Source organism: Mus caroli, unplaced genomic scaffold (assembly GCF_978045245.1).
Source record: "Mus caroli unplaced genomic scaffold, Mus_caroli_1 scaffold_15, whole genome shotgun sequence".
Taxonomy (NCBI): domain Eukaryota; kingdom Metazoa; phylum Chordata; class Mammalia; order Rodentia; family Muridae; genus Mus; species Mus caroli.
The window spans coordinates 99288545-99303261 of NW_028227270.1; the positions used below are offsets into that span (position 1 = coordinate 99288545).

At 43.1% G+C, this 14717-nt stretch overlaps 1 protein-coding gene across 1 annotated transcript; it reads right to left on the reverse strand.

Moving 5' to 3' along the window:
* Positions 1-6608: 6608 nt before the first annotated feature.
* On the reverse strand, positions 6609-6987 carry LOC147001064 (histone H4). Its single transcript, XM_085831265.1, has one exon. It carries the CDS (start codon positions 6965-6967, stop codon positions 6656-6658), a length of 312 nt encoding a protein of 103 aa, XP_085687391.1. The 5' UTR covers positions 6968-6987; the 3' UTR covers positions 6609-6655.
* Positions 6988-14717: the final 7730 nt, after the last annotated feature.

Genomic DNA, 14717 nt, shown 5'->3' on the forward strand with positions numbered 1-14717 from the left:
AGTATATAACTTCAATGTGATTACATTTTAATTTTCTTCTAGTGATATCCCCATAATCCATGTACATTTGTACCTAAGGGAACTTGTTATAGATTAACAAAGTGTAAGCAAGCCAAGTAGTTTCCTCAGCCCGTTTCTCTTATTGGCAGGCAGCAACTTCTACTTACAAAGAAAGGAGTGATTATTCTACTTATCTTTTAAAGTAATCTTTTAAGAATCTTCAAAGAATTACAAGTCTATAAACTTTTATATTAAAAAAACCAGCCATATCTACCTTAAATCCTTAGAATGCATGTCTACTCATCAGCCAATCTTAATAAATCATGTCCGGGGTTGGAGAGATGGCTCAGTGGTTAAGGGCACTGGTTGCTCTTCCAAAGGTCCTGAGTTCAATTCCCAGCAACCACATGGTGGCTGGGATCTGATGCCCTCTTCTGGTGTGTCTGAAGATAGCTACAGTGTACTCACATACATAAAATAAACAAATCTTAAAAACACCACACACATACACCTACTAAAGATAGATAGATAAATAAATAAATAAATAAACAAATCATATCAGGAAACTGAGGGTAAAAATGGGTATAAGAAATCAATTATTACCAGTCCAACCTCAGTGAGAATCACATCAGCCAGTGCTGCCATTGTTCTCCGTTCCTGACCATAAAAGGTCTCTAGCTTAGCTCGTAAGAATGTGCCTTCCTGAACTTCAAATTCTTTCCTAAGATTTTCTACATCAGAGCCAGTCGTAAAAACCTCTAAACCTAGCTTCACTAACAATTTTATTTTTCCAAATTTTTTAAGGGTGGTGGTGGTCACTGCTGACAATCTAAGTTCTTTCTTAGGGTGAGTACTGATTGAATCATTAATCTTGCTCCAGCAGCAATGCCTGATAGAGATCAAATATCGTGAGTGCCAGAGACGTGAGAGACTGGAAGCCCCTTAGAGATTTCATACAATTCTTCGATTAAGAGGGACATGAGGGCAGCAGGAAGAGCAGAACTCTATACACAGCATGGAGTCCTCAGGACACAGTCCTCAGGGCTGTGCCACACCGTGGCACACTCATGTGACTGTGGTGACCTGTGGGCGGCATTCCATGAGTTCTAAAGCCACTTGTCCTTCCTCCTGTATGGCCCTAGGAAAATCCTTATGTGTAAATTTGCACCGCTTTGCTAAGGGGAAAATCATCTGCCCGATGTCTCATTTGCATTTAACTTTTGTATAGATAAATCCGGTCAATGTTTCTATCTCCTGTTCTTGCACCTACTGTGAGAGACCAAACTGTGGGAAACTAGACCCACAGCAACTCTCACCCTGAAGATCCGGCTGACCCTTTGAAGGTAATTATGTCACCCACTCCTTCATTGTCTCCACCTGGCGCCTGGGACTGCCAGCTTCACTCCCTCCTTCACTTATCGCCTAGAACTGCTTAGACAAAGCCAGCTTCACCTCCTCCTCCATGTCTCCGTTTGGTGCCTGGGACTGTTTATGGCACTCCTAGATAAACTGCAGAATGTTTGAAGGCTGCCCGGGATTGTTTTAGGGCCGACATTCCAAGATAAGCTGCAAGATGCCTGCAATCAGCATCCGCCCCAGATGTCCATCCCTTTCTCTGTATTTTATTATACCCCCTCGATCCCTCCCTATTTTCTCTCACTGTGTGCTTATAATCAGGTTTCCATCCTCCATTAAACAGATCTTACAACTCTTTGCTTGATCTCGCTTCCCTTTCTCCACCCGTTTCTCTTGCAGGCCTCGGTCCTCCTCGACCCACGGAATAACTAAGTCCTGCTGGACCGGACAATATCCGTGGTAAGAATCAATCCTGGGATAAAGTCTCTTTTGGACCTCTGTAGGCTACCTTTAGGAAATTTACCTATTTTGGGACCTTATCTAGTAGAGCTCATCATGTAAACCCCTGTGGGCCGCCTTTAGGAAATTTACCTACTAGCCTTTCACCTATGCTAACTTGAGTCTTAGTCGGGGCTTCTCTTGCTGCACTGAAAGACCACGACCAAAAAGCAAGTTGTGGGCAGAAAGAATTTATTTGGCTTACACTTCTACATTGCTGTTCATCACCAAAGGAAGTCAGGACAGGAACTCATACAGAGCAGGATCCTGGAAATGGAGGCTGATGCGGAAGCCATGGAGAGATGCTTTCTTACAGAAACCAGGATTACTGACCCAGGGATGGCACCACCCACAAAGGCTGAGCCTGCCCCCATTGATTGTTAATTGAGAAAATGCCTTATAGCTGGATCTCATGGAGGCATTTTTTTTTTTTTTTCTTCTGAGGTTCCTTCCTCTCTGATGACTCTAGCTTGTGTCAAGCTGACACACAAAACAAGCCAATACTATTTACCCCTTATCAACTCGACACACAAACACATCACCACTAAGCTATAACCAACCCTTCCTTTCTTATTCACCCTGTCTAGGGGCTTGCTTTGCCTTGAGTTTGGTTTAGGCCTAGAGGGGAGCCTTGACTGACATCAGATTTCTCTTGCCTGATATTTCCTTCAGAGAAAAATCAGACAATAAAAGATTAATTTTCTTAGTTGTAAAAAGGCAATATTCCAAGCAGTGGGTCTGACCTCAGCTGAGGTAAACTCTTGAGAACCTGAGGATTCAAAGTTCTCAGCTTCAACAGGGTCCTCCCACACATCCCCACCCCATGTCCTAGGATCCCATCCTTTGCCAACAAATGCCCTTACTTTAACTGCTGGCCCCTCTGAGACTGAGACTTGGATTTTTGCTGTAGTCCAGGCAACCTTACAATGAGAGCTTTGGTTTGATGTTCTGCGACTCAAGCTCTATGGCTGTTGGAGAGAAGATTCTCTTTAAGGGCACACTTAAAAACCTTGACATTGTTTTATTTGCATCTGGAGCTCATGGAGATCAGTCCTACCCTTTATCAGTTTATCCAGAAATGCTAAGAACAACTAAACAGCAAAAGCACCCCCCCATACCCCCCCCACAAACCATAGAAAGTTTCATATAGCTGGTCACCAAATCTATTACCACACACAAACGATGATCAAGACAATCAAAGGCATTTACCTCTTTAAGTTTGAATTATAGTTTCCACCATAGGCTTTCAATACGCTCTGAGCTCCCAGGGGAGAGAGACTGAGTGATAGGTTTCTTCAGTAGATGACGGTGCTGGCAAATTAAAAGCCTATTCCTAACCTTAAAAGATTCATCCTTATACTTCTGCTCCTCTATAACTAGTTCTGGTACCACTTCTCCTGCTACCAGGGTTCTCTAGAGTCACAGAGCTTATAGAATGTCTCTCCCTATTTATAGTTTTTTTTTTTTTTAATAACTTACAGGGTTCAATCCAACTGATCTAATAATGGCCAGCTGTGAATAAATATTATAGGAGTCTAGTAGTTGCTCAGTCCCACAAGGCTGGGTGTTTCAGCTGTTTTCCTATATAAGCTGGAATCCAGATGAAGTATGCTCCAACAGATATGCTTGTAAGCAGGCATAGAAGAAAAAAAAAAAAAAACCTTCCTTTTTCTATTGTCCTTATGTAGGCTTTCAGCAGAAGATATGGTCTAGTTAAAGAGTGCTTCAAGATCTGGATTAAAGGTGTGTGTTGATACAGATTAAGATTGTGTGTCATCCCACATCAAGACCTGGATCAAAAAACTTGTGTCTCCCAGCCTCCATATCTGGAGCAAAGGCTACAGGTTACATTCCAGATATAGTCAATCTGACAAGCTGACAATCAAGAATAGCCATTACACTCTCCCAGAAAGTAATTAGAAAAATACATTTCCTTCGAAATACTTCCAATTAAGTATTCAGAAATACACCAATAGCAGCAGCAGCAACAACAACAAAATTCCAAGACCTCTGCAACAAAAGCTTTAAGATAGTGAAAAAGGAAAGCATAGTGAAATGAGTAGCGTAGTGCTGTGTTGGTCCTGACTCTATTTTCTGTCTGTTTAGACACTTCTCTGCCTCTACAGTGGCTTTGTCTACCTTGGGAACACATTTGCATTGCCAATGATCCTGACCACTGTCCAGATGTATTAACCAAAGTAGTTAATGTTTGTACAAGCAAAACATAAACTCAAACAACTGCTAAAGAGATAAGTCAAAATGGTCATGTTTGTTCTTCCTGAACAGCTGAAAGCCTACTCTGACCCTCACATAAGAGTGATGTAATTGTGGTCTTTGCTTTTAAGTACATAGCTCCCTGAGTTTACAACACCAGGAGACTTTCTTAGACTTTCTTGGTTGCTGTCCAAAAATTAAAAAAAATAAACCGGGCTGGTGAGATGGCTCAGTGTTTAAGAGCACCCGACTGCTCTTCTGAAGGTCCAGAGTTCAAATCCCAGCAACCACATGGTGGCTCACAACCATCCGCAATGAGATCTGGCGCCCTCTTCTGGAGTGTCTGAAGACAGCTACAGTGTACTTACATATAATAAATAAATAAATCTTAAAAAAAAATAAAAAAATAAACCTTTAATTTGGCCTTATATGTATAATTATGATGGTCTGTAACTTTCTCACTTAAAATATAACAGAAGATAGCAGAAAGTGAAAAAACATTTTAAACAGAAATAATACTGTAAAAATATTTACAATTAATATACAGAATTAATGTAATACCTATGAAATTGTCCATGTCACATTTTACAGGCTTAGAAAAAATAATGCAAAAATCCATATGAAACAAAAAATCGCCAAAGCAATTGTAATGAGTAAGAAGAACGCTAGTGTCATCGCCTTCCCTCAAGTTGTATATAGAGCTATAGTGATAGAGACAGCCTGGTGCTGGAATAAAAAATAGACACGTAGAGAATCCAATGGAATAGAATAGAGGACCTAGAAATAAAAAAGCAAAGCTATACCTACCTAATTTTTGTTCTAAAGTGGGAAAAACATGCTTTGGGGAAAGCCTGGCCAACATTGCTGGTAGAGCTGGATTTCTGACTGTGGAAGACTAGAAATGAATTTGTATCTTTCATCTTGTGCAAAACTCAGTGCAAAATGGGTCAAAGTCCTGAAACATTTAAACTTAGAAGAACACACTAATGCCCTTGAAGATACTGTGGTAGGGAAAATTTTTTAAATAGAATACAAACAGCACAGGATCTAAGGTCAAGTTTCAACAGATGGTATAACATGAAGTTTCTCTACTGCAAAGCAAACAATCAGAACAGCAAATGGACAACCTACAAAATGGGATCAAATCTAGGCTAGCTCTGTTTAAGACTGGAGACTATGTCCAGGATTTACAAAGAACTCAGGAAGCGAATGCTAGAAAAATGAAGCTGCCGATCAGCACATAACTTGAATCAATAGTTTTCAAAACAAAGGCAAGTGGCCAGTGACTGTTAAGTGCTCAACAATAATCCAAGACATCAGGGATATGCAAATTAAAACTACTTTGAGATACCACTTCAGTTAGGATGAAAACCATCAACAAATGTTGGCAAGGATGTGGAGGGAACTCTGATTCACTGGTATTGAGGTGCGGGGTGGAGTACAAATCAATACAGCCACTGTGGAAATCAGTTCGGATATTCTCAAAAAATTAAAAATAGAACTCCAATATGACAAAGTTATTTTAAACCTGAGCATATATTCAAAGAACTCCATACTTACCATAAAGATATTCTTTTTTTTTTTTTTTTTTTTCGAGACAGGGTTTCTCTGTGTAACCCTGGCTGTCCTGGAGCTCACTTTGTAGACCAGGCTGGCCTCGAACTCAGAAATCCGCCTGCCTCTGCCTCCCGAGTGCTGGGATTAAAGGCGTGCGCCACCACGCCCGGCTCCCATAAAGATATTCTTTTACCTCAATGCTAATTACTGCTTTATTCACAATAACAAAGAATTGGAATCAACCTAGTTGCCCATAGACAGAGAAATGGATAATGAAAAATTTGTTAACAAGCAAACATACATAAATATTACTCAGCTCTAAAGAAAAATGAAGTCATAAAACATGCAGGAAAATACATGGAATTAGAATGTGTATTAAGCAAAACCACACAATCTCAGAAAAAAAAAATCTCACATGCTCTCTCCCATGTGGAACAGACTAAATTGGACAAGTTAATCTAATTGTTTCTATTGACATTTCTGTGGAAGTGTAAACGTAGTAACAGTGTACCTTCATTAACTGTTGACTCTTGGCCATTTTATGATTTACTAATTATTTAATCTTTTATGGCTTATAAAAACTCAATTCAGAAATCCACACCTCCCCCCCCCCCCCGCAAATTGGCAGTTTTATTCAGAATTTTATTGCATCCGAGACAGCATAGTTTACAAAGCTAGATCAACCTCATTCTACACAACTGAATGTACAAATCCTGAACTTAATTAGTGGTCTGTCGCAAAGGTATGAAATGACTTGAGTAGGGAAGCATCCTCTAAAGAGGTGGAAGCAGAAAAATGGGCAATGAAGTATAATAAAACTGCCTAGAGAACACCAAGTGAACTCAACCACTTGACAGGACTATACAGCATTCCTAGCATTGTTCCACATGCAAACTAAGTACATACATATTCGTTCTGATTGGATAACCTGTTTTCACTCCAGCTCTTGGTTAACAAGCGTCAGCTCATTTATAAAAGATGTGGTGGTCCTGAAAAGGACCTTTAGGGAAATCTAGTGTAAACGAAGAGCTTAGCCTCCGAATCCGTAGAGTGTGCGGCCCTGGCGCTTGAGCGCGTAGACCACGTCCATGGCGGTGACGGTCTTGCGCTTGGCGTGCTCCGTGTAGGTGACGGCGTCGCGGATCACGTTCTCCAGGAACACCTTCAGCACACCGCGGGTCTCCTCGTAGATGAGGCCGGAGATGCGCTTCACTCCTCCGCGCCGGGCCAGGCGGCGGATGGCGGGCTTGGTGATGCCCTGGATGTTGTCGCGCAGCACTTTGCGGTGGCGCTTGGCGCCGCCTTTACCCAGCCCTTTACCGCCCTTACCTCTGCCAGACATGACTGCACTCAAGACAGCTCAGAGCAGAAATGCTGACAGGGAGCCTGAGCGCCGCCTTTTATACTGCAGTGGGCGGACCGAAATGAGAACCAACCGGCAGGAGGAGGCGGGAAGTTGCGTCCGCAGCCGTGGGGGAGGGGAAGACTTACAAAAATGAAAAAGGGCGCCTTTTGTTTCCCTGTCCGTGCTTTCTAAGGCAACTAGCTCCTCACTCCCTTTTAAGAGTTTGGAGAATCGGGCGCACAATCAATACACTGATTGTACAAAATACAGAAAGCCAGGCGGCCCCCTAACAATCCGTAACCCCGTCCAGAGAGGACACTGCAGGCGACTGCTAAGGCGCTTTGGTGCTCAGTACACACTTTCCAACGTGCAAACCGTGCTCTGAATTACCTTGTATTCCTTCTCTATTGTAACCGCATTTCAATTTTTGTTTTAGTTCAAACCTCCAAAAGGCCATTTTAATATGTTTATAAGAGTTTATAGAAACCTATAAGCCGGTTTCAGTTCACAGTTTGGTTGGACCCCTGCTCACACCACACAAACTGGGAAACCCTGTCTGCTCTCCTTCCCTCAACCCCATATGCTTGGAGAAAACTTCAGGCTAACATGTCATCACCCTCGCCTAAGAGTTTCTGGCAAACAACCCAGGCTTGGAAAAGGGCAAGACAGAGTCTAAACACTATCTCAGTCGCCCTTGGGGTGCCTACTTCAAAATTTATCCAAAGTGGGTTGGAATCCAAAATGCCTAACTTTCCTTTGTTCTTTGGTCTGCCCTCAGTACACGCTGACCCGTCTGGATGGCCACTAGAGGGCACTCTTGACTATAACATCCTTCATGATCTTGAAATTTTCTGATGGTGTAAGAATGGTCTGGACTCCCTTTTGTTCATGTTTTGGGGGAACTGAATTCTTGTCCCTCCGTCTGTAGTGCTCGATAGCTCAGGTCTCACTGGCCAAGGTTGCAGCATCTTCAGACATACGGGGACTCAGACCTCGAGCAACCATCCCCTGAATCACTGGGTCTCCACCCCTTCTCTGAGCTGTGTCTACCCCTCCCCTTCCTACAAACTAAGTGCTTTGTCTAGTGGACAGCCTTCTCTGTACCCAGGCCTTTCTCCTATTTCACCTAATCCTTCCCCAATCCCAGCCCCACCACCCCCCCCCCCCCCAAAAATCACATACTCCGCTTACTGAAAAGTCTTCTTGCCTATACCAATGCCGTCTGTCTTCCCCTCTGGGATAAAGGCCATGCGCGATTAGCCTCCCCCACCTTACCCACCTTCTTCCCCTCCTCCCTGCTCCTCCTCCTTCTTTACAGGTTCCACTTAAAGGTTAACCCTTTCCCCTTTATCCACTTCCACCCTCCTTGCCTTCTCTGCTTCCTGCCTCTTCTTCGCTGCTGACACCCACACCCTGGCCCCATCCACACTGGCCTACTACCCCGGGATCCTCCCCTGCAGCCTCTTATACAGGGTCCCACAAAACCTGTGCTTCCTTCTGCCCTGTCCAGGAAGTAGTTGGAGTTGAGGGTGTTGTTGAACTCACGTTCCTTTTCCCCTCCAAGATCTCCCCAGATTGAAAAACCCCTAGGGTCCTGCTCCGTTAACCGGTCTATCAGTGTTAAGGCGTTCTGGTCGCTTCGCCAGTCATTAACATGGCACGACCTTTATGTCATCCAGGCCTCCACTCTCACTCTCACATAGCTCAGATGTGTGCCAGGCAGCAAGCAGGCTAGACCCATCTAGTGGACGATTGCTGTGCTTGTGAGTCAAGTTGGTTTTGTGCCAGCTTGACACAAGCTAGAGTCATCAGAAAGGAAGTGGCTTCAGTTGAGAAAATGCCTCCATAGGATAGAGCTGTAAGGCATTTTCTCAATTAGTGATCAGTTGGGGAGGGCCCAGCCCATTCTATGTGGTGTCATCCCTGGGCTGGTAGTCCTGGGTTCTATAAGAAGGCAGGCCTAGCGACCCATGAGAAGCAAGCCAGTAAGCAGCACCCCTCCATGGCTTCTTCATCAGCTCCTGCCCTCAGCCCTGCTTGAGTTCCTGTCCTGACTTCCTCCAATGATGGACTGTGATCTGGATGTGTAAGCCAAATAAACCCCCTTTTCCCCAACTTGTGTTTTGGTCACAGCAGCAGAAACCCTAAGACACCGCATCTCGCGTCTAAAGCTCAACTGTGCTCTTCTGCCATACTATACTTGGGAATTCAACTTAGCCAGGGCTCTAAGACCCTCATCTCCAACTGTGTGTGGCATCTGAGGGACCTACAGCCCCCAATTGTTGTGGTCAGATTCTTTCATTTTTTGTGACCTGGTGGGGTTCTTCAGACATTGAATCCCCAGTGTTACTATTATGGCTAAGCCACAATACCAAGTGGCCAAGGACTCTCACTCATGTGGCTATATAGCTCTTTCAGAGTCTTCTTGGCCCTACTACCTCTTTATTGATGAGAGGCTGGGGGTAGCAACAGGTGTCCTGGCCCAACCTGTTATGCCCTCCCACCTGTCGCTTTTCTGTGTAAACAAATGGGTCCTACTGTGTGCGGGCGGCAACCATTTCTGCGGGCTCTAGCAATAGTGCCTGAACTCTTCCAAGAGGCTCTCAAAATCTCCATGCTCCAGCCTGTTACTTTATACTCCACCAACACCTATCCATCCCTTGAGTCTCTCTCTCTCTCTCTCTCTCTCTCTCTCTCTCTCTCTCTCTCTCTCTCTCTCTCTCTCCTGGGACCCTCATGGGTCCAGGCCTTTCATCTGTTATTCCTGGAAAACTGCCAAGCCACTCTGGCCCCTAGACCTACTCTAAACCTGGTCATACTTCTATTCCATTCTCTTCCAATTCCACTCCCCACATCTTTTTTGTGGATGGAAGTTCCCTTTTAGATAACTCAGGAACCCCACAGCCAGCTTTTGTGGTTATCACCTCAGCTGAACTGGTTGCAACAAACCACCTCCCAATGGGAACCTTTTCACAAGAGGCTCTAACCAGCTCACTCCATATTGCCAAAGGACAACATGCGAACATCTACACGGATTTGAAGTACATCCTCCTAATAGCTCATCGGCACTCTATCCTAGGGAAGGAAAGGGGTTTCCTGACTCCCAAGGGAACCCCTGTTGTGCCTTGGTGTCCTTATAGCCCGGCTCTTAGAGGCCCGCCAACTCCTGGTAGAGGTGGCCATAATAATTCACTGCCAGGGTCACTTCCACAGTCCCTGTGGCTCTGGGTAATTACAGGTCTAACTCAGGTACCTGGGGTTTGGCTTCCAGATCCTCCAGACCCAAGGGCCACATCCTCTTCCTTACGTCCTCCTACAAACCTCAGTACCAGATGGAGGAAAGAAACAAATTCCTTGACAAAGGGGCCACACAGGCAAAAGATGGATGGCTTTTGTAAATAACTTAAATAACTGCCTTATTCTTTGGCAGAAGTGTGCACCATGGGATATTTGGTGGTTGGGATCAAAGGGGTGTCTCCCAAGGGCCATCGACAACTCAATGATGTCATCAGTCTCCCTCCAGTGTCAGATCACTTTGATGGCCCAGGTGCCCATGTAGAATGGGAGAGCGTTAGACCTCGTCACAGCAGACAGTGGAGCACCTGCATGTTCTTGGGAGACGATTGCTGTTACTCTATCAATGAATACGATCTGTTAGAAACTAATATCGAGTCACTCTACAAATTGTCTGAAGGAAATACAGTCAGTGCACATCCCTGTTCCACTCTTTCTGGCAGTCTTTACTCTTCATGTGGCTAGCCCCACTCATGGCTGGGGGTCCTCATCTGTCTAGTTTTTCTCCTAGCACTAACTACCCCATGCTGTCCCTCTTCTGCAGGAAGTAGCCAGATCTGAATCAGTGTCCCTATAACCAAAGAGGTTGGGATGTTTGGTTGGAAAACCTGCTTCTGTTCCCTGCACAAGCTGGGAAACCCCCATCTGCTTTCTTTCCATCAACCCTGCCCGCAGGGAGAAAACTTATAGATAACATGTCATTATCTACTCAAGTGTGCCTGTTTAGGGGCTCAGCTTTTGACCATATATGAGCACAATCCCAGCCCCTAACTGACACTCAGTCATCGTCCCTCACCTAAGACCTATAAAACCCCCTTGCCTTGGCCTGGGTATATGATTTTCTTGGCCCTGTTCCTTGGGTTCTGTGAACCTGCTTGGGGGCAGTGTCTAATAAACCTGTCTTTATTTTTAATTCTATCTAATCTGGCCCATATTTTATTGGCAGAAAACCTATTATTCATAACTTAGATTTTAAAATGTACATTTAGTTTCTCTTGACAGACCTAGGCTAAGTATTACCAGTAACACTGTGTAAAATTTTATTCTTTAATTTAATCGATATTTATTGGCAGAGGGACCTTACAGTGAAACAGTTTAAACTGGTGTGGAGAAAAGAATTAAAAGTGATAATGTACACTTAATATTCTATCATAACTATTTAAGCATATAGTTTAAGAAAGCTCATATATTTAACCAAAACATGCTAGTGGAATCTTTTCCTATTATTAAGTATGTTTTTCTGGCCATACTCGAAAATCTAAATACTTTAATTGTGAGAACTGGTATTGTTGACCAAAAAAGCAACTTTTCACTACAGGGGTAAGAGATTCTTTGTTATGGAGCCACATATGAGTGGCTGTGGCCCCCAGCATGTAGCTTTTGTTGCTCCAAATTCCACATTCAATGAAGTAGCTATTTCTTGAACTTTTTTATATTAACAGAACTAAGAAAATTATAACCCAAGGCATTTAAAAATACATTGGTGTGTATATTTAAAAAAAACAATATCCATTACTTAAAGTTCCAAAAGCCAGTTCATATATCTAGTAATGAGCTCAACCTGAACTATAAGAGAATTTTTATTGGTTAGATAAAAAACTAGCATTCCTCAGGAACTTGTCACACTGATCCGAAAGGGGTCATTTACCTTACCTTTGGCAGAAGGGAACTGTGGCTACCTATGACTGCATATTAAAGCTCATGCTGCCCCAGGTTCTCTCGGTACCATGAGTATCTATTATACATTTCAAACAGGTCAGAAGAGGGTGTTAGATTCCCTGACACTGGAGTAAGGAGCCACACACATATGGTTGCTGGGAACTGAGCCTGGTCCTCTGAAAGGACAAGTGTCCTAACTTGCTGAATTGAAGGACCCTAAAGGCTTTTTCCAGTCCCACATCCTCGAACAGCTTCCCCCCTCCTGCCTGGGGTCAAGGATAGGCCAAGATTCATTCTTCACCCACAGGAACATTCTTGAGTAAAAAAAGAAAAAAAAAATCTCAGAAAAAACACAATTTACTGACTGATAGTCACCTGGTCCTCTGGAACGTCCCAGGTAGCGTTCAAATATGTGTCATGCTTGCTAGCCAATATGCTTAGCCAATAAGTTTGACCTGTAACCTTACTGATGTAACCTGTGCCCCTAAAAAGTATAAAAGCTGCTTGTAATAGCCATTCAGGGTCACCTTCTAGTCACTCACCTTGAGGGACTAATTGAGAGTTGACCCCACGCTAGGGAAAATAACCCTCTTGCTTTTGCATCCGTCTGCATCATGGTATCTCACAGGGGGCAACTCGAAGTAAGTACCACTGACCGAGTTGGGGGTCTTACAGAATCATCCTTCAACTGCATCAAAAAAAATGTTTTAAGCATTGTGATTTCTGCTACGTTTTTTCAAAATTCTAAAATCATTTAAACATTTAGAACTCGTATTGTATTATTTCGTTACTTAATCAGAGAAGATTTATATTATGGAGAGGGAAAGTAGTGGTTGGTGTTGTCCCTCATCTTAAAGGTCATGGCCAATACTCATGATTGTTCCCTTAACAGTTCCTGCAGAAGTGGAGATGGTGCTCAGGCAGAAGCTTGAAATAATAGAATTGATGTTAGAAAGGATTTACTAATGGATTTGCTTTGAAACAAAATGGCTATACCCTTATTTATTGTTTGCCAAAACAAATTGTCATCATCAATCTCAAAATCTTTGCCAGCAGTCCTTGAGGGAGCCATGTGCTGATTCGTCTGCATGCACATCCTAAGCACTGGCTCTCAGTGAGGAGCTTTGAGCTGCTCCCTTTTGATCCTGTAGTTGCCATACTGATGTAGAAGAGATTCAAAGCTATAGAAGTGGTGTTAGAAAGGATCTGTTAATAATAGATTTGTTTAAGAGACGTTAAGTCACCCAAGATAGAATTTAGATAAGGGAACTTTGCCTCCCAAATACCCCAAAGAAAGGTATTGTACTAACCAGGTCACATAGAGATAAGCAAATTTAGGATGCTAAGAGGTAATTGTTAACCAGGATTGACAGTCCCTTAGGCTCTGTTTCCATGACAACAGAGACAACAATGATTTTCAACAGCCATTAGGTAATTTCCATAACAAAGAACAGGCCTCTAAGAGACAGCTCAAGGGGACTGGGCAGAATCACAGTCTCTTTTAAGTCCTGTCCTGCCACAAAGCCCTGTGCACTTCTTGAAAAAAAGCATAATTCTGGTGGGCAAGATGACCCTAGGTAACAATTGTTGAGGGATGGGGGCGAGGGATCAACAGTGGTGTACTTAAAATAATCTTCACAATATCATTGCGTTATATATCTCCCATCAGCCTTTTCATAGGAAGGCATATTATTTCTGAAACAGCACAACTCCAAGTTTAGTATAGATCAGAGCAGACAGAAAGTTTGTTTGCTCAATGGCCCTGCCATGTTCAGGGCACTGTTTAACGTGGGCCTTCTTTCTAATATGTTTGGCCCTGGGCTTGTTACTGGGAAGCTAAGGTTTCTGATCAAGTTTCTTGATCTCATTAATAAAACAATTTTAAAACAGACTTGGGATGAAACATTTATGTGACATACAGCCTTCCATAGTAAAAGACTAAGGCAAAACATTCTTTTTTTTTTTTTTTCTTTTCTGAATTTGTGTAATGGACAACTGTGTAGTAATGGAATTAGACACAAAAGGTATGGGTATGGACTAATGGGAAAAGCCATCCAGGACTTTCAGTTCATACTCCTTTCTGCTTCTCAGTATAGTTTCCTTTTTCCAGGCATAAGACAGGGCTTCTCCAGAATCAGGGTCTTATGATCTCTTATCAGACAAGCAGGTATTTCTAGCCTCTTATTTCCCAGAAGGGACTGGGGTGCTAGAGCAGTAATTCTCTCTTCAAGACTGTGTGGTAGAGTGACACACTCTTTTTCTGTCATAAATGAGGTGTTCTCCTTGTATGGCCTGGCTTGGGATAGATCAGAAGTCCCTGGATGCAGGAGCAGGGATGGGGGCAGGAGGTTAGCAATTGACTGCTTCCAAAACTCCATTTCCTTCCTGTTCTCAGAAAGCAAAAGTGCCACAGTTATCTAAATTTGAAGAAAATCCCTAAAAAAGCCAAGTTATTCAGCTAAGAATAAAGCATCTCTTCTATTCAGTGAGAAAGGTCTGTTCCCTTCATCAACAGATGAGAACGGAAATGTGAGCGAGCAGCACCTCTTCTCCACACTGAGAACAAACTCTTACTGCCCATCCTATTCCTTCAGGATTAGCTGCCCACCGAACTGTCTCTTCTATAGATTGATCCGAACTGTAATTAACGAGGCATGTGCATTAATCACAGTTTTCTAAAACACCCACTTATAGAGTATGTATATATGTATGTATGTATATATATATATATATATATATATATATATATATATATATATCACTGTTCCAATAAAGCAGTCTCATCCTGTTTGGA

Bases quoted from the DNA above. Each gene is read 5' to 3' on its own strand.
- LOC147001064 (XM_085831265.1), bottom strand. From the start codon at position 6,967: ATGTCTGGCAGAGGTAAGGGCGGTAAAGGGCTGGGTAAAGGCGGCGCC.